Source organism: Somniosus microcephalus, chromosome 10, assembly GCF_052327205.1.
Source record: "Somniosus microcephalus isolate GS21.2 chromosome 10, FLI_Smic_1.0, whole genome shotgun sequence".
Lineage (NCBI taxonomy): Eukaryota > Metazoa > Chordata > Chondrichthyes > Squaliformes > Somniosidae > Somniosus > Somniosus microcephalus.
In genome coordinates, this window is record NC_140996.1 from 234,999,675 (window position 1) to 235,025,041 (window position 25,367).

A 25,367-nucleotide genomic window follows, 5' to 3' on the forward strand; every position below is an offset into this window, starting at 1 on the left:
TGTCGATATATCCGGGGTCTCTGGGACTGTCGATATATCCGGGGTCTCTGGGACTGTCGATATATCCGGACTCTCTGGGACTGTCGATATATCCGGGGTCTCTGGGACTGTCTCGATATATCCGGGGTCTCTGGGACTGTCGATATATCCGGGGTCTCTGGGACTGTCGATATATCCGGGGTCTCTGGGACTGTCGATATATCCGGGGTCTCTGGGACTGTCGATATATCCGGGGTCTCTGGGACTGTCGATATATCCGGGGTCTCTGGGACTGTCGATATATCCGGGGTCTCTGGGACTGTCGATATATCCGGGGTCTCTGGGACTGTCGATATATCCGGGGTCTCTGAGACTGTCGATATATCCGGGGTCTCTGGGACTGTCGATATATCCGGGGTCTCCTGGGACTGTCGATATATCCGGGGTCTCTGGGACTGTCGATATATCCGGGAGTCTCTGGGACTGTGTCGCTATATCCGGGGATTAGGTCTCTGGGACTGTCGATATATCCGGGGTCTCCGGGACTGTCAATATATCCGGGGTCTCCGGGACTGTCGATATATCCGGGGTCTCCTGGGACTGTCGATATATCCGGGGTCTCCTGGGACTGTCGATATATCCGGGGTCTCCGGGACTGTCGATATATCCGGGGTCTCCTGGGACTGTCGATATATCCGGGGTCTCTCGGACTGTGTCGATATATCCGGGGTCTCTGAGACTGTCGATATATCCGGGGTCTCTGGGACTGTCGATATATCCGGGGTCTCCGGGACTGTCGATATATCCGGGGTCTCCTGGGACTGTCGATATATCCGGGGTCTCTGGGACTGTCGATATATCCGGGGTCTCTGGGACTGTGCCGATATACCAGGGATTGGGTCTCTGGGACTGTCGATATATCTGGGGTCTCCTGGGACTGTGTCGATATACCGGGGAGGGGTCTCTGTGCAATCTACTGACCGTGCGCTGACCTGTCCCGTTTCTCACGGCAGGCAGTCACTGAGTGAGGTCACGGCCGCTCTACGTGAGCGACTACACCGCTGGCAACAGATCGAGATGCTTTGCAAGTTTCAAATTGTCAATAACCCTGGGATCAGCGCCCTGCACTCTGTGCTGAACATGGATCCAAGCTGGCTCGGACAGACGCGATCCACGCCCACACATTTCATCCTCACTGATGATCTGGATGATATGGAGGAGGAGCTCGTCACTCCAGTCACTCTCCAATGTAAGTAACATATTACTTACCACAAGAATCTTCAGGGTCAGGCCATTTAGCCCAATCCCACCTCCCCCCACCCCCCCCAATCCCTCAACCCCACCTCACCCGATCCCTCAACCCCGCCCCCCAATCCCTCAACCTCACCTCACCTGATCCCTCAACCCCACCTCACCTGATCCCTCAACCCCACCTCCCCAGATCCCTCAACCCCAGAAATAGGAGCAGGAATAGGCCACTTGGCCCCGCGAGCCTGCTCCGCCATTCAATAAGATCATGGCTGATCTTGGGCTCAAAGCCACTTCCCCGCCCGCTCCCCATGACCCTTCACTCCCTTATCTTACAAAAATCTGTCTATCTCCAGTTTAAATGTATTTAATGACCCAGCCTCCACGGCTCTCTGGGGCAGAGAATTCCACAGATTTACGACCCTCTGAGAGAAGAAATTCCTCCTCATCTCGGTTCTAAAAGGACGACCCCTTTATTCTAAAACTGTGCCTCCGAGTTCTAGATTTCCCCACGAGGGGAAACATCCTCTCTGCATCTACCCTGTCCAGCCCCCTCAGAATCTTATATGTTTCAATAAGATCACCTCTCATTCTTCTAAACCCCAATGAGTATAGGCCCAACCTGCTCAACCTTTCTTCATAAGTCAACCCCTTCATCTCCGGAATCAACCTCGTGAACCTTCTCTGAACTGCCTCCAATGTAAGTATATCCTTCCTTAAATAAGGAGACCAAAACTGTACGCAGTACTCCAGGTGTGGTCTCACCAACACCCTGTACAGTTGTAGCAGGACTTCCCTGCTTTTATACTCCAACCCCCTTGCAATAAAGGCCAACAATCCATTTGCTTTTTTGATTACTTGCTGTACCTGCATGCTAACTTTTTGTGTTTCATGCACAAGGACCCCCAGATCCCTCTGAACTGTAGCATTTTGTAATCTCTCTCCATTTAAATAATAATTAGCTTTTTTATTTTTCCTGCCAAAGTGGATAACCTCGCACTTTCCCACATTATACTCCATCTGCTAAATGTTTGCCTAGCCTGTCTATATCCCTTTGCAGGTTCTTTGAGTCCTCTGCACAACTTGCTTTCCCACCCATCTTTGTATCATCCGCAAACTTGGCTACATTACACTCGGTCCCTTCATCCAAGTCATTAATGTAGATTGTAAATAGTTGAGGCCCCAGCACTGATCTCTGGCACCCCACCAGTTACCTTTTTCCAACCGGAAAATGACCTATTTATCCCGACTCTCTGTTTTCTGTTAGTTAGCCAATTCTCTATCCATGCTAATATATTACCCCCAATTCCGTGAGCTCTTATCTTATGCAGTAACCTTTTATGTGGCACCTTATCGAATGCCTTCTGGAAATCCAAATACACCACATCCACTGGTTCACCTTTGTCCACCCTGCTCGTTACCTCCTCAAAGAACTCCAGCAAGTTTGTTAAACATGATTTCCCTTTCATAAAACCATGCTGACTCCGCCTGACTGCATTATGATTTTCCAAATGCCCTGCTACTGCTTCCTTAATGAAGGACTCCAGCATTTTCCCAACAACAGATGTTAGGCTAACTGGTCTATAGTTTCCTGCTTTCTGTCTCCTTCCTTTCTTAAATAGGGGTGTTACATTCGCTGTTTTCCAATCCGCTGGGACCTCTCCAGAGTCCAGGGAATTTTGGTATATTGCAACCAATGCATCCACTATCTCTGCAGCCACATCTTTTAAGACCCTGGGATGCAGGCAGTCTGGTCCAGGGGACTTGTCATCTTTTAGTCCCATTATTTTAACAAGTACTAATTCCTTAGCGATAGTGATTGTCTTTAGTTCCCCCCTCCCTGTGGCCCCTTGATTGTCCATTATTGGGATGTTGTTAGTGTCTTCTACCGTGAAGATAGATAAAAAAAAATATTTGCTCAGTCTCTGCCATTTCCCCATTCCCCATTATTAATTCCATGTCTCATCCTCTAAGGGACCAACATTACTTTAGCTACCCTCTTCCTTTTTATATACCTGTAGAAGCTCTTACTATCTGTTTTAATGTTTCTTGCCAGTTTACTCTCAGTTGATCTTTTCTCTCTTTATTTTTTGTGTCATCCTTTGCTGGTTCTTAAAAATTTCCCAATCCTCTGGTCTCCCACCAATCTTGGCAACATTGTCTGCCTTTGTTTTCAATTTGATACCATCCTTTACTTCCTTAGTTAGCCATGGATGGTGCTCCCTTCTCTTAAAACCTTTCTTTCTCACTGGAATATATTTTTATTGAGAGTTATGAAATATCTCCTTAAATGTCTGCCACTGCATTTCAACTGTCTTACCCTTTAATTTATTTTTCCAGTCCACTTTAGCCAGTTCTGCCCTCATGCCATTATAATTGCCTTTGTTTAAGATCAGGACACTGGTTTGAGATACAACTTTCTCACCCTCCAACTGAATTTGAAATTCAACCATGCTATGATCACTCTTTCCTAGAGGACCTTTTACTATGAGATCATTTATTAATTCTGTCTCATTACACAGTACCAGATCCAAGATAGCCTGCTCCCTGGTTGGTTCCATTACATACTGTTCTAGGAAAACATCCCGGATACACTCTATGAACTCCTCCTCAAGGCTACCATGGCCAATTTGATTTGTCCAATCAATATGGAGATTAAAATCACCCATGATTATTACCGTACCTTTTTTACAGGCCTCCATTATTTGTTGATTTATACTCTTTCCAACAGTATTGCTACTGTTCGGGGTCCTGTAGACTACGCCCACCAGAGACTTTTTCCCTTTATTCATTTTTATCTCCACCCAAACCGATTCTACATCTTGATCTTCTGAGCCAATATCACTTTTCACCACCGCACCGATCCCATCCTTTACCAACAAAGCCACCCCACCTCCCTTTCCTTTCTGTCTATCCTTCAGAATTGTCAGATACCCTGGAATATTCAGTTCCCAGCCCTGATCACCTTGCAACCACGTCTCTGTAATGGGCGATCAGATCATACCCATTTGTATCTATTTGTGCCGTCAACTCATCTATCTTGTTACGAATGCTGCGTACATTCAGATATAGAGCTTTTAACTTTATCTTTTTACCATTTCTCCTTGTTTTGGCCCCATTTTCTCTTGCACTCTTATTTTTAAACATTCTGTCCCTTCCTGTCACACTCTGGTAATTATTTCCCCCATCCCTATCCTGCTCTATTGCTTTCTCATTTCTCATTGACTTTTTAAATTCCCACTCACCTGGATCTGACCCCCACTATTTAGTTTAAAGCCCTCTCTACAGTTCTAGTTATTCGATTCGCCAGGACTCTAGCCCTAGCATGGTTCACGTGAAGCCCGTCCAAACGGAACAGCTCCCTCTTATCCCAGTACTGGTGCCAATGCCCCACAAATCGAAACCCATTTCTCCCACACCAGTCTTTGAGCCACTCGTTCATTTCTCTGATCTTATTTACCCTATGCAAATTCGCTCGTGGCTCAGGTAGTAATCCAGAGATTATTACCTTTGTGGTTCTGCTTTTTAATTTAGCCCCTAGCTGCTCATACTCTCTCAGCAGAACCTCGTTCTTTGTCCTACCTATGTCATTGGTGCCTACGTGGACCATGACAACTGGATCCTCCCCCTCCCACTCCAAGTTTCTCTCCAGCCCAGAGGAGATGTCCTTAACCCTGGCACCGGGCAGGCAACACAGCCTTCGGGACTCACGCTCTCGGCTGCAGAGAACAGTGTCTATCCCCCTAATTATACTGTCCCCTATCACTACAACATTTCTTTTTACTCCCCCACTTGAATGGCTCCCTGTACCACGGTGCTGTGGTCAGATTGCTCATCCTCCCTGCAGTCCCTGGCCTCGTCCACACAGGGAACAAGAATCTCATACCTGTTGGATAAGGCCAAGGGCTGAGGCTCCTCCATCACTACCTCCTGGATCCCAATACCTGCCTGGCTTGTAGTCACACCCTCCTGTCCCTGACCATGGGCCACATTGGAAATAATTACCCTAGTGGGTGTGACTGCCTCCTGGAACTTAGTGTCCAGGTAACGCTCCCCCTCCCTAATGTGTCGCAGTGTCCGAAGCTCGGACTCCAGCTCATCAACTCTGAGCCGAAGTTCCTCGAGCAGCCAACATTTGCTGCAGATGTGGTCGCCGTGGACCTCAATGGTGTCCACCAGCTCCCACATGCAACAACAACACATTGCCTGGTCTCCCATCTCAATTAATTCATTAATTAGTTTTAAAATTTGGAACACGTATATCTTTTAATCCACACCAAGGCACTTAAATTTAGAAGCCCAAGTTTGGGGGAAAAAAAGCGAGAAATATAGAAATACTCACCAACCAATCACTTACCTGCCTTCTGGTGACATCACACTTTGATTACTTTTTACTTTTTTACACTCACCGGTCTGTTGTGCTCGCTCTCCTGGGCTCCTGCTCTCCTTTAGTATCTCCGAACTCTCGCTCTCTCCTGGGCTCCCGCTCAGCTTTAGTAGCTCCGAACTCTCGCTCTCCTGGGCTCCCGCTCACATTTAGTAGCTCCGAACTCTCGCTCTCTCCTGGGCTCTCGCTCACCTTTAGTAGCTCCGAACTCTCGCGCTCTCCTGGGCTCCCGCTCTCCTTTAGTATCTCCGATCTCTCGCTCTATCCTGGGCTCCCGCTCCGCTTTAGTAGCTCCGAACTCTCACTCTCCTGGGCTCCTGCTCACCTTTAGTAGCTCCGAACTCTCGCTCTCCTGGGCTCCCGCTCACCTGGGCTCCCGCTCACCTTTAGTCGCTCCGAACTCTCGCGCTCTCCTGGGCTCCCGCTCACCTTTAGTAGCTCCGAACTCTCGCTCTCCTGGGCTCCCGCTCACCTTTAGTAGCTCCGAACTCTCGCTCTCTCCTGGGCTCCCGCTCACCTTTAGTAGCTCCGAACTCTCGCGCTCTCCTGGGCTCCCGCTCGCCTTTAGTAGCTCCGAACTCTCGCTCTCCTGGGCTCCCGCTCACCTTTAGTAGCTCCGAACTCTCACTCTCCTGGGCTCCCGCTCACCTTTAGTAGCTCCGAACTCTCGCTCTCTCCTGGGCTCTCGCTCTCCTTTAGTAGCTCCGAACTCTCGCTCTCCTTTAGTAGCTCCGAACTCTCGCGCTCTCCTGGGCTCCCGCTCACCTTTAGTAGCTCCGAACTCTCGCTCTCTCCTGGGCTCCCGCTCATCTTTAGTAGCTCTGAACTCTCGCACTCTCCTGGGCTCCCGCTCTCCTTTAGTAGCTCCAAACTCTCGCTCTCCTGGGCTCCCGTTCACCTTTAGTAGCTCCGAACTCTCGCGCTCTCCTGGGCTCCCGCTCACCTTTAGTAGCTTCGAACTCCTGGGCTCCAGCTCACCTTTAGTAGCTCCGAACTCTCGCTCTCCTGGGCTCCCGCTCACCTTTAGTAGCGCCGAACTCTCGCGCTCTCCTGGGCTCCCGCTCACCTTTAGTAGCTCCGGACTCTCGCTCTCCTGGGCTCCCGCTCACCTTTAGTAGCTCCGAACTCTCGCGCTCTCCTGGGCTCCCGCTCACCTTTAGTAGCTTCGAACCCCTGCGCTCTCCTGGGCTCCCGCTCACCTTTAGTAGCTCCGAACTCTCGCGCTCTCCTGGGCTCCCGCTCACCTTTAGTAGCTTCGAACCCCTGCGCTCTCCTGGGCTCCCGCTCACCTTTAGTAGCTCCGAACTCTCGCTCTCCTGGGCTCCCGCTCGCCTTTAGTGGCTCCGAACTCTCACTCTCCTGGGCTCCCGCTCACCTTTAGTAGCTCCGAACTCTCGCTCTCCTGGGCTCCCGCTCACCTTTAGTAGCGCCGAACTCTCGCGCTCTCCTGGGCTCCTGCTCACCTTTAGTAGCTTCGAACCCCTGCGCTCTCCTGGGCTCCCGCTCGCCTTTAGTAGCTCCGAACTCTCGCTCTCCTGGGCTCCCGCTCACCTTTAGTAGCTCCGAACTCTCACTCTCCTGGGCTCCCGCTCACCTTTAGTAGCTCCGAACTCTCGCTCTCTCCTGGGCTCTCGCTCTCCTTTAGTAGCTCCGAACTCTCGCTCTCTCCTGGGCTCTCGCTCACCTTTAGTAGCTCCGAACTCTCGCGCTCTCCTGGGCTCCCGCTCACCTTTAGTAGCTCCGAACTCTCGCTCTCTCCTGGGCTCCCGCTCTCCTTTAGTAGCTCCGAACTCTCGCTCTCCTGGGCTCCCGTTCACCTTTAGTAGCTCCGAACTCTCTCGCTCTCCTGGGCTCCCGCTCACCTTTAGTAGCTTCGAACCCCTGCGCTCTCCTGGGCTCCCGCTCACCTTTTAGTAGCTCCGAACTCTCGCTCTCCTGGGCTCCCGCTCACCTTTAGTAGCTCCGAACTCTCGCGCTCTCCTGGGCTCCCGCTCACCTTTAGTAGCTCCGGACTCTCGCTCTCCTGGGCTCCCGCTCGCCTTTAGTAGCTCCGAACTCTCGCTCTCCTGGGCTCCCGCTCACCTTTAGTAGCTCCGAACCCTCGCGCTCTCCTGGGCTCCCGCTCACCTTTAGTAGCTCCGAACTCTCGCTCTCCTGAGCTCCCGCTCACCTTTAGTAGCACAGAACTCTTGCGCTCTCCTGGGCTCCCGCTCACCTTTAGTAGCGCTGAACTCTCGCGCTCTCCTCACCCTATCCCTCAACCCCACCTTCTCCCCGTATCCCTCAATCTCTTCTTTCTCTCCCAAAATGCATCTAATTGACTCTTGACCCCGTTTGTTCTGCCTGCTTCAATGTCTTTCGCTGGTAACTTACACCACAATTCTATTGAGTGAACAAAGTCCTGACTTGGTTTGTGATGAGAGGCTGTAATGTGCCACAGGGTCATAGTGAAAGAAGATTGTGTTCTAGCTCTGCCCTGTTCCACATTTCCCCCTTGCTTCACTCTGCCATTGTCGGCAGAGGCCTCCACTGGCTGGGTCCTGCTCTGTTCAATTCCTTCCTAAACTGTTTTGCCTCTTCACCTCCGCCTCCTTAAAGCCCAGCTCCAACCAAGCTTCGGTTATCCTTCCTAATCTCTCCTGCCCTGGCTCCTTCTCTGTTTTCAGACCCTTACCTATGAAGCACCTTGTGTCATTCTCTTCACATTATAGGTCCTGCATAAATGCAAGTTATTGGCCCAGAAATTCGGGTCGGGGGCTTCCTGCGGCTGCAGCCCCCGACCTGCACTTACCTTGTGCGCTGGCCGTTGAGCTGTAGGGCCCCATGGAATTCCGATCCTGTGCCTGGTCCAGCTGCCGGCGCGCTGTGCATGTGTGTCCCAGGGGCGCAGTTAGTGCGATGCGTCCCCTGGGATCACGTGGCAGCCAATCGGAGGAGGGAAAAGCCCATTCATAAGTCTCGACAGGAAGAGCTGTCAAGACTTATAAATACTACGGCCCCAAAATAGCAGTAAACCTTCAAATACATTTTTTTTAATCACATTTTTTAAATAAACTATAAATTACATTAAATAACTATTTTAAACAATAATTTAAATTTTTGAAAAAAGTAATTTTATGTTCTAACGGGGCTAAAAATAAACTTACCTTGCTTTAAAGTATTTAAAAATAATAAACCTGTGGGAAAAAATGTTTTAATTTTAATTAATTGACCACTTACCTTGTCAAAAGCAGACCTTATGCCTGCTTTTTAAATTTCTAAATTCTAAAGGCTTACCCTCACGGAAAAACCTGTATAAAATAAAAACAAACAAAAAAAAAAAAACCGTAAGTTCGATGCGCACGCGCAGCCTCTCCCACGCACGCGTTCGACCTCTGAACGGAAGTGCCAGTTTCCCGCGCATGCGCAGTGCATGTACGAAACCGGCACTTCCATCGGGCTTAAGGTGAGTACCCCGTGCGTACTCACCCGTGGAGACCCGAATTTCTAATATCTTTACAGGTGGACTGTTCCTATCGTTCCAACCTCATCTGGTGTAAGCAGTGTTTGGGGCAGGGTGGAGGGGAGTGAAGGAGGGGGTAGATGGAACTGTAGAACCATGTAAGTTTACAGCATGGGAGTAGGCCATTCGGCCCATCCTGTCTCTGCTAGCTCTCTGCTACAGCAACCGAAATCTAATCCCACCGCCCCGCTTTCTCCTTGTAGCCCGGGTAACCCCGTGTTTGAAATGTTCCTCAGCTCCTCCTTTAAAAGATGCCATGGCCCCTGCCTCAATCACCCCCTGGGGCAAAGCATTCGACACTCCTCTGCTTAAAGCGAGCTTCACTCTGTTATTGATGATTTTAAACGCTGCATCAGGCACATCGCTCATTGGGTGAGAGGGGCAGGGGACAGGCTTGTGTAGTGGTGGTAAGGGGACAGGCAGTCCCCCACCCGCTGACACCCCCCTCTACTCCTGTACACCTAACTCCCTTGTTTCTGGCTGGTGTCCCATGGGATTTGCTGATGTATTGTGGCTGGAGCCAGACAGACATCACTTCTTGAAGGCCCCAATGTGGTTCCCAATAGCAACTCTTCAATCCAATAGTTGCTCCACACATCTGCTGATTGCCTCGCTCTGCTCTTTCAGAAGGTGCTGAATTGCCCCTTTCCCATTGACTTAGGCAGCTGGTACCTGGAGGGGTTAACTCTCACCCACCCCCCCCCCGACCCCCGCCCTCCCAAACCCCAACGCAGTAACATGTGGGTTCATGGTCTGTGCTCCTGCCCGCTTGCCACCACTCTATTTTATATGTCGCACAGGAATATCACTTGTGGTTTCTGAGTGCTTTTTTGCTCTCTCCCTCGCCGCTTGTCCCTGCTGCCCTCATCATCTCTCCTCCCCACCACCCCCATTTGCTGCACTGTTGAGAGCCAGTTCCTATCCTTACTACCCTCTCCTCCCACCTCCAGCCATCCGCTCCCTCCGCCCATCCCTCCGCCCCTCCCCCCTCCCCTCCCCCGCAGTGTTGATCTTGACCTTTATGTCCTTCTCCCTCACAAGAACCAGAGGGTGAAATCAGGCGGGGATTGGAGCTGTTGTAAATGTGCAGCTCCTGGCTGCTCCTGACCTGTGGATGTGGGCGGATGCCAGCCAGCAGCATTTGAGCTCTGTGTTTTGTTTGCACCCTCACTCTCCTGACTCGCTGTTTGTGTGAGTGCTGTTACCTGGCCCGATCAATTGCTCAGTGCTCTGTGAGGGGGACTGCCCTCCACGTCGCTGTGTACACGCCTTCGGCAGAGCTCAGTGGGAGACAGACAGGAGTGAGGACCCGGCCATTCTATCCTCTCTCTCCGAAGCTCACCCCCAATCCGGTTATACAATCCCAGCCTCTGCCCAGCTAGGCTCGGGTAACACAGACAAGGGATGGCTCCTGGTCATTGTGCATTGCACCACCTCGTGGGCAGTTCCCCACTGAGCCACCAGAGGGTGGACTTGTACCGTTGCTGGTTAATATTTGGCTGTGACAAGCCCACTCACTGTATAACAATTGAGAATTGAGAAATCTGGCTGATTTCCAGCCCTCAGCCCCAAGGACAGAGAATCAGAGAAATTTACAGCACAGAAGGAGGCCATTCGGCCAATCGTGTACGTGCCAGCCGAAAAAGAGCTCTCCAGCCTAATCCCACTTCCCAGCTCTTGGTCCGTAGCCCTGCAGGTTACGGCACTTCAAGTGCGTATCCAAGTACTTTTTAAATGTGATGAGGGTTTCTGCCTCGACCACCCTTTCAGGCAGTGAGTTCCAGACCCCCACCACCCTCTGGGGGGAAAAAAGTTCTCCTCAACTCCCCTCTAATCCTTCTACCAATTACTTTAAATCTGTGCCCCCTGGTTATCGACCCCTCTGATAAGGGAAATAGGTCCTTCCTATCCGCTCCATCTAGGCCCCTCATAATTTTATATACTTCAATTAAGTTTCCCCTCAGCCGCCTCTGTTCCAAAGAAAACAACCCCAGCCTATCCGATCTGTCCTCATAGCTAAAATTCTCCAGCCCAGGCAACATCCTGGTAAATCTCCTCTGCACCCTCTCTAGTGCAATCACATCTTTCCTGTAATGCGGTGACCAGACCTGCACGCAGTACTCTAGCTGCAGCCTAACTAGTGTTTTGTACAGTTGGCGTGTAACCTCCCTGCTCTTGCATGGTTCATTCCCACGCTGAGTGACTATTGCACTGACCATTCAGCTCCAGTACCAGAGAGGCCCTTTTATAACGTGCGCCTCTTGGAGCAGTTAGCCCCTCACTAACCTACAACTATCTGACCTGTACCACACCCATGGAATAACTGCCCAGCGACAGCCATCGACTTGCCCCTGTGACTAATTCGCTGATCGTGCTGTGCTATTTGTACGCCCTGCAGTCATGGCGGTTTCAGCAAAGTGTTGAACTGTGCCCACCTGAGGTGTGATGAGCACCCGGCGGTACAGTGTAGACTCTGCCCTTTCAAACTTAACATCGTGCCCGGGGAGAGCATTTTAAGTAGCGCAACTTAAATCCCCAGGTGCTCTTCACAGAAAGGTGACTAGAATTACAGAGACTGAATCCTTAAACACCAAGCAAAATAAATCCCCGAATCGCCATTTAATAACGGGATGAGTTATTCAGTCACCGGGAGCCAGTGCCTCTTGTCTACAGCCCCGGTACACAGAACTGGTCATCGGCTAGGGCAGCGGGGAGAGTAATGAAAGATAATCTCACACAAATATACTGGGCTCAAGTGTGCTTCTCTTTAAATGCCCGGCAGCACATTAACACTGATGCATTAAATGACTGCCGCAGTCTTGGGTTTTATGCCAAATGACTGAACTAATGACCAATGTCTGCTGAATTTGCGGCCACTGTGTTACTGGGCTTGGCTGGTAGAGGTGCGGACTGATTTAAGGGGTGACCGAGTCGCTGACTGTGTTGTGCAGTATATGTGAATATTTTCCTGTTTTTTTTTTACTTGGCTGGGACCAGATATGGCATGGTTAATGGATCAAAGAGTCACTGACCACTCCAGGACACCCCTGGACAATCTTTCAACGTGGAGCTCCACCGGTTTGGCATTATATACATATATATATATTCCTGTATCTCTTGTTTCTTTAATCATCACTTCCGCTCACCATGTCGGGGCATGCTGTGCTTTCTGACACTCTGCAGGTAGTGACTCTGAGCTTATTTCTTCTCTGCAGAAACTCGTGGGATTAGACAGCTTGGCGTCATGTAGGACTGGTGGGTCAGGGCAGCTTGAGAATTTCAATTCAGTTTTTAAAAATCTAGAAATAAAAACCTGGTCTCAGTAAAAGTGACCGTGAATCTGTCGGATTGTCATAAAAACCCATCAGGTTCACTGATGTCCTTCAGGGAAGGAAACCTGTCGTCTTGACCAATGATCCCTCTTTTTTTCGGGGGGGGGGGGGGGTGAGCGGCCCATTCACAGTTATGCGCTTCACATTGAAGTAGTCGGTCCCAGGCTGCGCAGGCCGGTCGAGAGAACATTGGTCCTTACTACAGGCCCACACCAACGTGAATTACTCTTAACTGCCCTCTGAAGTGCCCGAGCGAGCCTCTCGGTTGTATCAAAACTGTGCCACCGTCACAGGGGCCTCTCGGGATAGACAATAATTACCAGCCTTGCCCATGACGCCCACATTCCATGAATGATCAGCAGCACAAGCATAAACCTGGCTGTAATTTAGAACAAAATTGTCCGTCTCAGTCTCGGGCCACAGGGTGGGTCGTGTGGGACATTGGAAGAGCCAGATTGCTGCATCAGCGGGTACTCTGGCAAGGCAAGGACTGAGGCACATTGATGGGACAGTGTAGAGGGAGATTTACTCTGTATCTAACCCGTGCTGTACCTGCCCTGGGAGTGTTTGATGGGACAGTGTAGAGGGAGCTTTACTCTGTATCTAACCCGTGCTGTACCTGCCCTGGGAGTGTTTGATGGGCCAGTGTAGAGGGAGCTTTACTCTGTATCTAACCCGTGCTGTACCTGCCCTGGGAGTGTTTGATGGGACAGTGTAGAGGGAGCTTTACTCTGTATCTAACCCGTGCTGTACCTGCCCTGGGAGTGTTTGATGGGCCAGTGTAGAGGGAGCTTTACTCTGTATCTAACCCGTGCTGTACCTGCCCTGGGAGTGTTTGATGGGACAGTGTAGAGGGAGCTTTACTCTGTATCTAACCTATGCTGTACCTGCCCTGGGAGTGTTTGATGGGCCAGTGTAGAGGGAGCTTTACTCTGTATCTAACCTATGCTGTACCTGCCCTGGGAGTGTTTGATGGGACAGTGCAGAGGGAGCTTTACTCTGTATCTAACCTGTGCTGTACCTGCTCTGGGAGTGTTTGATGGGACAGTGTAGAGGGAGCTTTACTCTGTATCTAACCCGTGCTGTACCTGCCCTGGGAGTGTTTGATGGGACAGTGTAGAGGGAGCTTTACTCTGTATCTAACCTATGCTGTACCTGCCCTGGGAGTGTTTGATGGGACAGTGCAGAGGGAGCTTTACTCTGTATCTAACCTGTGCTGTACCTGCTCTGGGAGTGTTTGATGGGACAGTGTAGAGGGAGCTTTACTCTGTATCTAACCCGTGCTGTACCTGCCCTGGGAGTGTTTGATGGGACAGTGTAGAGGGAGCTTTACTCTGTATCTAACCTATGCTGTACCTGCCCTGGGAGTGTTTGATGGGCCAGTGTAGAGGGAGCTTTACTCTGTATCTAACCCGTGCTGTACCTGCCCTGGGAGTGTTTGATGGGCCAGTGTAGAGGGAGCTTTACTCTGTATCTAACCCGTGCTGTACCTGCCCTGGGAGTGTTTGATGGGCCAGTGCAGAGGGAGCTTTACTCTGTATCTAACCCATGCTGTACCTGCCCTGGGAGTGTTTGATGGGACAGTGTAGAGGGAGCTTTACTCTGTATCTAACCTGTGCTGTACCTGTCCTGGGAGTGTTTGATGGGACAGTGTAGAGGGAGCTTTACTCTGTATCTAACAGTTCTGGGAATGCTCAATCCCAAATTGGGAAGTGATTGTTTAACCACCTGCATTATCCTCTGACCACCCGAGGGCCCTAATCAATGGGCACAGTGTGTGGCCGGGCAGACACGTCCCGTCTAGAAAAAGATTGCAAAGCCTTTGGAGGCTTAACGTCCGAGAACAATAGCAGCGATGCCAGAACAGCAGCCGTGTAGAAGCAGCTTTAAACGGCACGATTGCTGCTTCTCTGGTCACATGCTCCATGCGCTAAATTCCTTTGCTTGAAAACAATTGTTTGAAACTTTCCTTTCCGTCTCTCCCCCCGGCCCTGAGCTCTGCCTCACCTCGCTACCAGTTTCTTCACATAGGCTAGAATGCCGAATGCTTCGGCTCAGGCTGGTTTTGAGGTCGAGTTTATAAGACTTTGAAAGGGAGTTGGCGCATTATTTGTAAAGGAAGATTGTGAAAGGAGACGGGGAACAGTAATGGGATTGGAGTAGGCAGCAGCAGTTGAAGAGCTAGCACAGGTACGGTGGGCAGAATGGCCTCTCCTGCAAATTCCCTAGTTGTTAAAAACACTTCAGTGGAGTGAGGGAGAGCTGCACTGTCGGAGGGGCAGTACTGAGGGAGCGCCGCACTGTCGGAGGGGCAGTACTGAGGGAGCGCCGCACTGTCGGAGGGGCAGTACTGAGGGAGCGCCGCACTGTCGGAGGGGCAGTACTGAGGGAGCGCCGCACTGTCGGAGGGGCAGTACTGAGGGAGCGCCGCACTGTCGGAGGGGCAGTACTGAGGGAGCGCCGCACTGTCGGAGGGGCAGTACTGAGGGAGCGCCGCACTGTCGGAGGGGCAGTACTGAGGGAGAACTGCACTGTCGGAGGGGCAGTACTGAGGGAGCGCCGCACTGTCGGAGGGGCAGTACTGAGGGAGCGCCGCAGTACTGAGGGAGCGCCGCACTGTCGGAGGGGCAGTACTGAGGGAGAACTGCACTGTCGGAGGTGCCGTCTTTCAGATAAGATGGTAAACCGATTCTCCATCTGCTCTCAGGTGGACGTAAAAGATCCCATTTTGAAGAAGAGCAGGGGGAGTTCTCCCCGTTGTCCTGGGGCCATTATTTATCCCTCAACCACCATCACTAAAACAGATTATCTGGTCATTATCTTATTGCTGTGTGTGGGAGCTTGCTGTGCGCCATTTGGCTGCTGCGTTTCCTACATTACAACAGTGACTACACTTCACCAAGTACTTCATTGGCTATAAAGTGCTTTGGGACGTGCTGAAAGGCGATATATAAAAGCCTGTGCTTCCTTCTGATTGCCCCATGTGATGTGCCGGAGTTCAGTCGGGGTGGGGTGTTTAGCAGTGGGAACAGTGCAGGCGTCTTTGCAACTGCCAGTGTAGTGAATGATTGTCGCTCCCTCCAGGCTGTTAGAATGAAGCTCAGTCGCTCCCTCCAGGCTGTTAGAATGAAGCTCAGTCGCTCCCTCCAGGCTGTTAGAATGAAGCTCAGTCGCTCCCTCCAGGCTGTTAGAATGAAGCTCAGTCGCTCCCTCCAGGCTGTTACGAGCACCGTTCCTCCACATGACTCTGATTACCTCCCCCCCCCCAATCACATCCCCTTGTGTGACGTGCGATCAAACCCTCGACAGCCCACTCGAGTAGCTGCAACGCGAGAAACCGACTAACCTCAGCATCACGGACACGTTAAACCCCCTTTCAGGGTGGTCCCGTTCCCGGACACGTTGCCCACCCGCCCCCCCCCCCCCCCGGTCTGTGGTGATCGCAGCGTAACCCTGGCGACTGGTATTTGGCTTTTCCTCCGATCACCATTGCTCAGAGGTTGGACGGGGTGATCTCTCCGAGGAAAGTGTTTGATCCCCTCTTTCATTTGTACCGTTTACTGTAGTGTTTGTATAAAGGTAAGTCTCCCTCTAGAGAGAGGATGAGGGAACCGAACATCTACAATCGCAGCCCCCCCCCCCCCCCGTCATCCTCATTCCACCTGTGTTGTGGAAGGATGACTCCCCTCACTCCCCCTTTCTCTCTCTCTCTCTCTCCCTCCCTTGCCCCCTCTCTCTCTGCCTCTCCCTCTCCCTTTCTCTCTCTCCCTCCATCTGCCTCTCCCTCGCCTCCCTCTCTCCCTCTCTCTCTCCATCTGCCTCTCCCTCGCCCTCCCTCTCGCCCCCTCCCCCCTCTCGCTCTTTCTATCTGCCCAACCCTCCTCACTTCGAGTCACAAACACAGTTGAGGAACCAGCCCCTGAAGTGAGGTTGAAGGTGTCCCTCGCGCTAGCTCACAGTGAAGCTGATCTAACGCTCCTTGTTTTGTTTTGCTAACTGCCATTGCTCCACAGCTTGACCAGCACCCGGCCTGTCTTGTAGAAGCTTTTCTGCATTAAACCACTTCTAATAATCCTGTAGCTTTGCTGCGGTGACTGTTTGCTCACTGTGTCCGGGCTGATAACAGGAGGGAATGCAAGGGTATTGACTGGGCTCCTGGATCGGGTCTTTTACCGACAGCCCTGCCGTGGTTCAGAGTGACACTCGGTGCTCTGGTGGTGTTGGTGGGCAGCAGGTGGCACTTTCTCAATATACAGGGGGGCAAACTACTGCCCTTAAACACGGTCCGCACCCACCACCCGTGGTGTAGGAGGCCGGCCCGCCTCCACTCGGCACTGCCCACGGGCTGGGTGAGGAGCGGCGACCCTCTGTCTGTCTGAAAGAGCGGAGGCTGTTGTCTCTCCTGGGCGGCACCTTCTGCTGTTTCTGCACCTTCCCAACATCGCAGCGTCATTCTCCTAAATCAACTGCCGCCTGCCTTAAGCTGCTGCTGACCCGTGGCACCACCGGCCGTAGCCGCACTGCCCAGCGTGAAGTACCTGACCCGCGCCGGGCAGGGTTGGGGAGGGGGGCACTGACACTGGGGACAGACGAGGGGGCACTGGGGTCGAGGGGGCACTGGGGTCGAGGGGGCACTGGGGCCGAGGACACTGGGGACGAGGGGGCACTGGGGCCGAGGACACTGGGGACCGCCTGCAGTAAAGGGGGTTGTTTCCTGTGGTCTAACCATCCTTGTTCTCTTCTCCCCGCAGCTTCCCTCAGCGTGCACTCAACTGTTCGCCAGCGTCAGGTTGACTCCCAGCACGCTGTCGGCTCACAGAGGTTGGTAGAAGGTTATATTCCAGGCCAGAGTGAATCTCTCCCGTGGAGCAACAGGGCATCTCTCCGCCGTATGCAAAGCCTTTCCTATGTGTGTCCCTGTTCTGATGTGTTTGGACCTACCTTATCCTCCTCCTGCACTCACTCCCACTGCTATCACCCCTCTCACTATCCTACACTGGAATCCATTCCTGACCTTCCCCCTCCTGATGTCACCGCTGGGATCCATGTGCGAACTAGAAGTCATGGGTACTGCTCTTTTCCTCTTGTGCCTGCCTGACTGACTGGCTTGCTGCGACTTTCAGCTCCTGTCTAAGATTTTTGACGGTGTGTGTGTGCGTGTGCTGGTCGCGGGAATGTCCACCTCATTGGCTGCATGAAGGTGCAAACTGGATGTGTGCGATCACGGCAAACCCTGGTGTACGTCTGCAGGGTGCGCTGCGAGCAGTGTGTCTGTGTCTGTCTGTCTGTTCGCCCAGGTTTGCGCTTGGGACAGTGTGACTGGTCCTGCGTATGTACGTGCCTGTGCCTAGACTCTCAGTGCAGGACGCAGTTCTTGTACTCCTGTGTGAGTGAGTTTGTCTGTGTGCCTGTCAATGTTTGTGCATTCGTGTGTGTCTGCCCGCCAATGTTCCCCCTAATTATTTTTGGGTGCGCGGCCCATTCACAGTTTCACGTGCGCGAAATTGAACATTGGAAAAGCCGAACCCAGGCTGCACGGGACCGGCAAACAACTGCGCAGCCACTCAGCTTAGAGGGAACATTGCTGCCTGCGTGTGTCTGCCTGTGTGTGCCCTTGTTATCCAGGTGTGTGATCTCTTTGGAGTTTGAAATCTTACTCGGTTGTGTGTCTGCACTGGCTAGTTTGTGGTTTCTGTTTTACAGTGTGCCTCTCCTCCAGTTTCTTCCTGTCTCGATCTTCATTGAGTTCCTCGCTACCTTTTTATTCCCCTCCTCTGCCTCCATTTCACGGCTGGCTCACCGTCACTGTTCGCTCGGAGTAGAGCTGTCCCTCCGCTCGTCCTCAGCTGAGGGCCAACTCTGCTTTCGGACTGAAGTCGCCTCCCTTGCCGGAGACGTCACTTGGCTCCAGTCTGGAATGGGGCCAGTGTAAACGGCCTAGGGCTGCCCACCCTCCAGGATTCTCCACAACACTGCTGCCAGCAACCCAGGAGAAAAATCAGAGGATCAGTAAAATAAATTGTGAAATGTTTATTAGTTATTAAAATATCAGACTTGGGGAACGAAAGCTGTTCAACTGACGGTGAAGAATCATCCAATTAGGTAACGGAGAGTCTGTTCATGTTCCGATTGGCTGTGGGACGGCGAGGGTGGACGTGCCGGGCGACCAATGGCGCGAGGGTGTGGGGGCGGGGCAGTCGGAGGCGGGAGGTCATGTGATGAAACCGCCAGGAATCTGTCCGACCAGAGTTGGTAACCCGAAAACAGAGGTGAGATTCCGGAGCCGAGAGGTGAAGCGAGGCGTTTGGATCTGAGCACCCGCAGGCGGCAGTTAGGGTGAGCCCCAGGCATAAGAACATAAGAAATAGGAGCAGGAGTAGGCCATTCTGCCCTTCGAGCCTGCTCCGCCATTCAATGATCTTCTGCCTCAGTTCCATTCACCGGCCCTATCGCCATATCTCTTGATGCCCTCACTAGTCAGAAATCTATCGACTTCTGTTTTGAATATACCCAATGACTGAGCCTCCACAGCCCTCTGGGGTAGAGAATTCCAAAGATTCACCACCCTCTGTATGAAGAAATTTCTTCTCATCTCAGTCCTGAATGGCCGAGCCTTTATCCTGAGGCTGTGGCCCCTGGTTCTAGACTCCCCAGCCAAGGGAAACATTCCCCCAGCATCCACCCTATCAAGCCCTGTAATAATATTGTGTGTTTCAATGAGATCCCCTCTCATTCTTCTGAATTCAAGAGAATACAGGCCTAGTTTACTCAATCTCTTCTCATACAACAGTCCCGCCATCCCAGGAATCAATCTCGTGAACCTTTGTTGCACTCCCTCTATAGCAAGTATACCCTTAAGGAGACCAAAATTGTACACGAGGGGTTGCAGTTTCGTGGCAAGACTGGAGAAGTTGGGGTTGTTGTCCTTGGAGCAGTGAAGGTTGAGAGGAGATTTGATAGAGGTGTTCAAAATCATGAGGGGTCTGGACAGAGTAGATCGAGGGAAACTGTTCCCATAATACAATCAAGCAATGTCAACATGGTTTTATGAAAGGGAAATCGTGTTTGACAAATTTACTAGAGTTCTTTGAGGATGTAACAAGCAGGGTGGATAAAGGGGAACCAGTAGATGTAGTGTGTTTGGATTTCCAGAAGGCATTCGATAAGGTGCCGCATAAAAGGTTACTGCACAAGATAAGCGCCCACGGGGTTGGGGGTAATATATTAGACTGGATAGAGGATTGGCTAACTAACAGAAAACAGAGAGTTGGGATAAATGGGTCATTTTCCGGTTGGCAACCAGTAACTAGTGGGGTGCCACAGGGATCAGTGCTGGGGCCTCAACTATTTACAATCTATATTAATGACTTGGATGAAGGGACCGAGTGTACTGTAGCCAAATTTGCTGACGATACAAAGATAGGTGGGAAAGCAAGTTGTGAGGAGGACACAGAGTCTGCAAAGGGATATAGATAGGTTCAGTGAGTGGGCATGAAATTGGCAGATGGAGTATAATGTGGGAAAATGTGAGGTTATCCACTTTGGTAGGAAGAATAAAAAAGCAAATTATTATTTAAATGGAGCGAGACTACAGAACGCGGCGGTACAGAGGGATCTGGGGGTCCTTGTACATGAAACACAAAAAGTTAGCATGCAGGTACAGCAAGTAATTAGGAAGGCAAATGGAATATGGCCTTTATTGCAAGGGGAATGGAGTATAAAAGTAGGGAAGTCCTGCTATAACCGTACAGGGCGTTGGTGAGACCACACCTGGAGTACTGCGTACAGTTTTGGTCTCCTTATTTAAGGAGGGATATACTTGCATTGGAGGCAGTTCAGAGAAGGTTCACGAGGTTGATTCCGGAGATGAAGGGGTTGTCTTATGAGGAAAGGTTGAGCAGGTTGGGCCGATACTCATTGGAGTTTAGAAGAATGAGAGGTGATCTTATTGAAACATATAAGATTCTGAGGGGGCTCGACAGGGTAGATGCTGAGAGGATGTTTCCCCTCGTGGGGGAATCTAGAACCAGGGGGCATAGTTTCAGAATAAGGGGTCGCCCATTTAAAACGGAGATGAGGAGGAATTTCTTCTCAGAGGGTCGTGAATCTTTGGAATTCTCTTCCCCAGAGAGCTGTGGAGGCGGAGTCACTGAATATATTCAAGGCGGAGATTGAGATGTTTGAGCTACAGGGAGTCGAGGGTTATGGGGAGAGAGCGGGAAAGTGGAGTTGAGGCCAAGATCAGATCATCCATTATTTTATTGAATGGCGGAGCAGGCTCGAGGGGCCGAATGGCCGACTCCTGCTCCTATTTCTTATGTATTCTTATGGAGGCAGACTCAATCACGGCTTTCAAAAGGGAGTTGGATAAGTACCCGAAGGAAAAAAAATTGCAGGGCTCCGGGGAAAGGGCGGGGGAGTGGGACTAGCTGAAGTGCTCTCGCAGAAAGCCGGCACAGGCTCAACGGGCCGAACAGCCTCCTTCTGTGCTGTAACCATTCTATTCTATGATTGGCAGAAGGGTTGAGAACCAGAGGACATAGTTTTAGGGTGATTGACCCAGAGGGCATAGATTGAAGGTGATTGGACCAGAGGGCACAGATTTAGGGTGATTGGACCAGAGGGCACATATTGCAGGTGATTGGACCAGAGGGCACAGATTGAAGGTGCTTGGACCAGAGGGCACAGATTTAGGGTGATTGGACCAGAGGGCACATATTGCAGGTGATTGGACCAGAGGGCACAGATTGAAGGTGCTTGGACCAGAGGGCACAGATTGAAGGTGATTGGACCAGAGGGCACAGATTGAAGGTGATTGGACCAGAGGGCACAGATTGAAGGTGATTGGACCAGAGGGCACAGATTGAAGGTGATTGGACCAGAGGGCACAAATTGTAGGTGATTGGACCAGAGGGCACAGATTGAAGGTGATTGGACCAGAGGGCATAGATTGAAGGTGATTGGACCAGAGGGCACAAATTGTAGGTGATTTGACCAGAGGGCACAGATTGAAGGTGATTGGACCAGAGGGCACAAATTGTAGGTGATTTGACCAGAGGGCACAGATTGAAGGTGATTGGACCAGAGGGCACAGATTGAAGGTGATTGGACCAGAGGGCACAGATTGAAGGTGATTTGACCAGAGGGCACAGATTGAAGGTGATTGGACCAGAGGGCACAGATTGAAGGTGATTGGACCAGAGGGCACAGATTGAAGGTGATTTGACCAGAGGGCACAGATTGAAGGTGATTGGACCAGAGGGCACAGATTGAAGGTGATTGGACCAGAGGGCACAGATTGAAGGTGATTGGACCAGAGGGCACAGATTGAAGGTGATTGGACCAGAGGGCACAGATTGAAGGTGATTGGACCAGAGGGCACAGATTGAAGGTGATTGGACCAGAGGGCACAGATTGAAGGTGATTGGACCAGAGGGCACAGATTGAAGGTGATTGGACCAGAGGGCACAGATTGAAGGTGATTGGACCAGAGGGCACAGATTGAAGGTGATTGGACCAGAGGGCACAAATTGTAGGTGATTGGACCAGAGGGCACAGATTGAAGGTGATTGGACCAGAGGGCATAGATTGAAGGTGATTGGACCAGAGGGCACAGATTGAAGGTGATTGGACCAGAGGGCACAGATTGAAGGTGATTGGACCAGAGGGCACAAATTGTAGGTGATTGGACCAGAGGGCACAGATTGAAGGTGATTGGACCAGAGGGCATAGATTGAAGGTGATTGGACCAGAGGGCACAGATTGAAGGTGATTTGACCAGAGGGCATAGATTGAAGGTGATTGGACCAGAGGGCATAGATTGCAGGTGATTGGACCAGAGGGCATAGATTGCAGGTGATTGGACAGAGGGCACAGATTGAAGGTGATTGGACCAGAGGGCATAGATTGAAGGTGATTGGACCAGAGGGCATAGATTGAAGGTGATTGGACCAGAGGGCATAGATTGCAGGTGATTGGACCAGAGGGCATAGATTGCAGGTGATTGGACAGAGGGCACAGATTGAAGGTGATTGGACCAGAGGGCATAGATTGAAGGTGATTGGACCAGAGGGCACAGATTGAACGTGATTGGACCAGAGGGCACAGATTGAAGGTGATTGGACCAGAGGGCACAGATTGAAGGTGATTGGACCAGAGGGCATAGATTGAAGGTGATTGGACCAGAGGGCACAGATTGAAGGTGATTGGACCAGAGGGCACAGATTGAAGGTGATTGGACCAGAGGGCATAGATTGAAGGTGATTGGGCCAGAGGGCACAGATTGAAGGTGATTGGACCAGAGGGCATAGATTGAAGGTGATTGGACCAGAGGGCATAGATTGAAGGTGATTGGACCAGAGGGCACAGATTGAAGGTGATTGGACCAGAGGGCATAGATTGAAGGTGATTGGACCAGAGGGCACAGATTGAAGGTGATTGGACCAGAGGGCACAGATTGAAGGTGATTGGACCAGAGGGCACAGATTGAAGGCGATTGGACCAGAGGGCACAGATTGAAGGCGATTGGACCAGAGGGCACAGATTGAAGGTGATTGGACCAGAGGGCACAGATTGAAGGTGATTGGACCAGAGGGCACAGATTGAAGGTGATTGGACCAGAGGGCACAGATTGAAGGTGATTGGACCAGAGGGCACAGATTGAAGGTGATTGGACCAGAGGGCACAGATTGAAGGTGATTGGACCAGAGGGCACAGATTGAAGGTGATTGGACCAGAGGGCACAGATTGAAGGTGATTGGACCAGAGGGCACAGATTGAAGGTGATTGGACCAGAGGGCACAGATTGAAGGTGATTGGACCAGAGGGCACAGATTGAAGGTGATTGGACCAGAGGGCACAGATTGAAGGTGATTGGACCAGAGGGCATAGATTGAAGGTGATTGGACCAGAGGGCATAGATTGAAGGTGATTGGACCAGAGGGCACAGATTGAAGGTCATTGGACCAGAGGGCACAGATTGAAGGTCATTGGACCAGAGGGCACAGATTGAAGGTCATTGGACCAGAGGGCACAGATTGAAGGTGATTGGACCAGAGGGCACAGATTTAGTGATTGACAAAAGAACCAGAGGCGAGATGAGAAAAAACTTTTTTACGCAGCGAGTGGTTAGGATTTGGAACGCGCTGCCTGATAGGGCGATGGACACAGATTCAATCGGAGCCTTCAAAATGGAATTGGATAAATACTTGAAGGAGAAAAAATTGCAGGGCTATGGGGGAAGAGCGGGGGAGTGGGACTAACGGGAGAGCTCTTTGAAAGAGCCGGCACAGGCACGATGTGCCGAATGGCCTCCTGCTGTGCTGTAATTCTATATGCCTATAATTCAGGCATTCTGCTTTGGAAGTGATGTCGGTGTCGCTGTTCCCTGTGCTCGGGTGATGTCGGTATCACTGTTCCCTGTGCTCGGGTGATGTCGGTGTCGCTGTTCCCTGTGCTCGGGTGATGTCGGTGTCACCGTTCCCTGTGCTCGGGTGATGTCGGTGTCACTGTTCCCTGTGCTCGGGTGATGTCACTGTTCCCTGTGCTCGGGTGATGTCGGTGTCACCGTTCCCTGTGCTCGGGTGATGTCGGTGTCGCTGTTCCCTGTGCTCGGGTGATGTCGGTGTCACTGTTCCCTGTGCTCGGGTGATGTCACTGTTCCCTGTGCTCGGGTGATGTCGGTGTCACCGTTCCCTGTGCTCGGGTGATGTCGGTGTCACCGTTCCCTGTGCTCGGGTGATGTCGGTGTCACTGTTCCCTGTGCTCGGGTGATGTCACTGTTCCCTGTGCTCGGGTGATGTCGGTGTCGCTGTTCCCTGTGCTCGGGTGATGTCGGTGTCACCGTTCCCTGTGCTCGGGTGATGTCGGTGTCACTGTTCCCTGTGCTCGGGTGATGTCACTGTTCCCTGTGCTCGGGTGATGTCGGTGTCGCTGTTCCCTGTGCTCGGGTGATGTCGGTGTCACCGTTCCCTGTGCTCGGGTGATGTCGGTGTCACTGTTCCCTGTGCTCGGGTGATGTCACTGTTCCCTGTGCTCGGGTGATGTCGGTATCACCGTTCCCTGTGCTCGGGTGATGTCGGTGTCGCTGTTCCCTGTGCTCGGGTGATGTCGGTATCACCGTTCCCTGTACTCGGGTGATGTCAGTGTCACTGTTCCCTGTGCTCGGGTGATGTCGGTGTCACTGTTCCCTGTGCTCGGGTGATGTCGGTGTCACTGTTCACTGTGCTCGGGTGATGTCACTGTTCCCTGTGCTCGGGTGATGTCAGTGTCACTGTTCCCTGTGCTCGGGTGATGTCGGTGTCACTGTTCCCTGTGCTCGGGTGATGTCGGTGTCACTGTTCCCTGTGCTCGGGTGATGTCACTGTTCCCTGTGCTCGGGTGATGTCACTGTTCCCTGTGCTCGGGTGATGTCGGTGTCACCGTTCCCTGTACTCGGGTGATGTCGGTGTCGCTGTTCCCTGTGCTCGGGTGATGTCGGTGTCGCTGTTCCCTGTGCTCGGGTGATGTCGGTGTCGCTGTTCCCTGTGCTCGGGTGATGTCGGTGTCGCTGTTCCCTGTGCTCGGGTGATGTCGGTGTCACCGTTCCCTGTACTCGGGTGATGTCGGTGTCACTGTTCCCTGTGCTCGGGTGATGTCGGTGTCGCTGTTCCCTGTGCTCGGGTGATGTCGGTGTCGCTGTTCCCTGTGCTCGGGTGATGTCGGTATCGCTGTTCCCTGTGCTCGGGTGATGTCGGTGTCACCGTTCCCTGTGCTCGGGTGATGTCACTGTTCCCTGTGCTCGGGTGATGTCACTGTTCCCTGTGCTCGGGTGATGTCGGTGTCGCTGTTCCCTGTGCTCGGGTGATGTCGGTGTCACCGTTCCCTGTACTCGGGTGATGTCAGTGTCACTGTTCCCTGTGCTCGGGTGATGTCGGTGTCG

General features: G+C 51.8%; 1 protein-coding gene across 9 annotated transcripts in view; it reads left to right on the forward strand.

Moving 5' to 3' along the window:
• The window catches only part of stim1b (stromal interaction molecule 1b), a 215,647-nt gene that overhangs the window by 160,494 nt on the left and 29,786 nt on the right, over nucleotides 1-25,367 (forward strand). For 2 of the 9 annotated variants that reach the window (XM_085999826.1, XM_085999827.1), the window contains exons 10-12: nucleotides 993-1,228; nucleotides 12,114-12,194; nucleotides 17,200-17,515. In XM_085999826.1, coding sequence (XP_085855952.1) covers nucleotides 993-1,228; nucleotides 12,114-12,194; nucleotides 17,200-17,515 — 633 coding nt within the window. Of the gene's footprint in view, nucleotides 1-992; nucleotides 1,237-12,113; nucleotides 12,195-17,199; nucleotides 17,516-25,367 lie in introns of those variants that run through there. The other 7 variants (XM_085999830.1, XM_085999831.1, XM_085999828.1 and 4 more) reach the window with 4 other exon arrangements.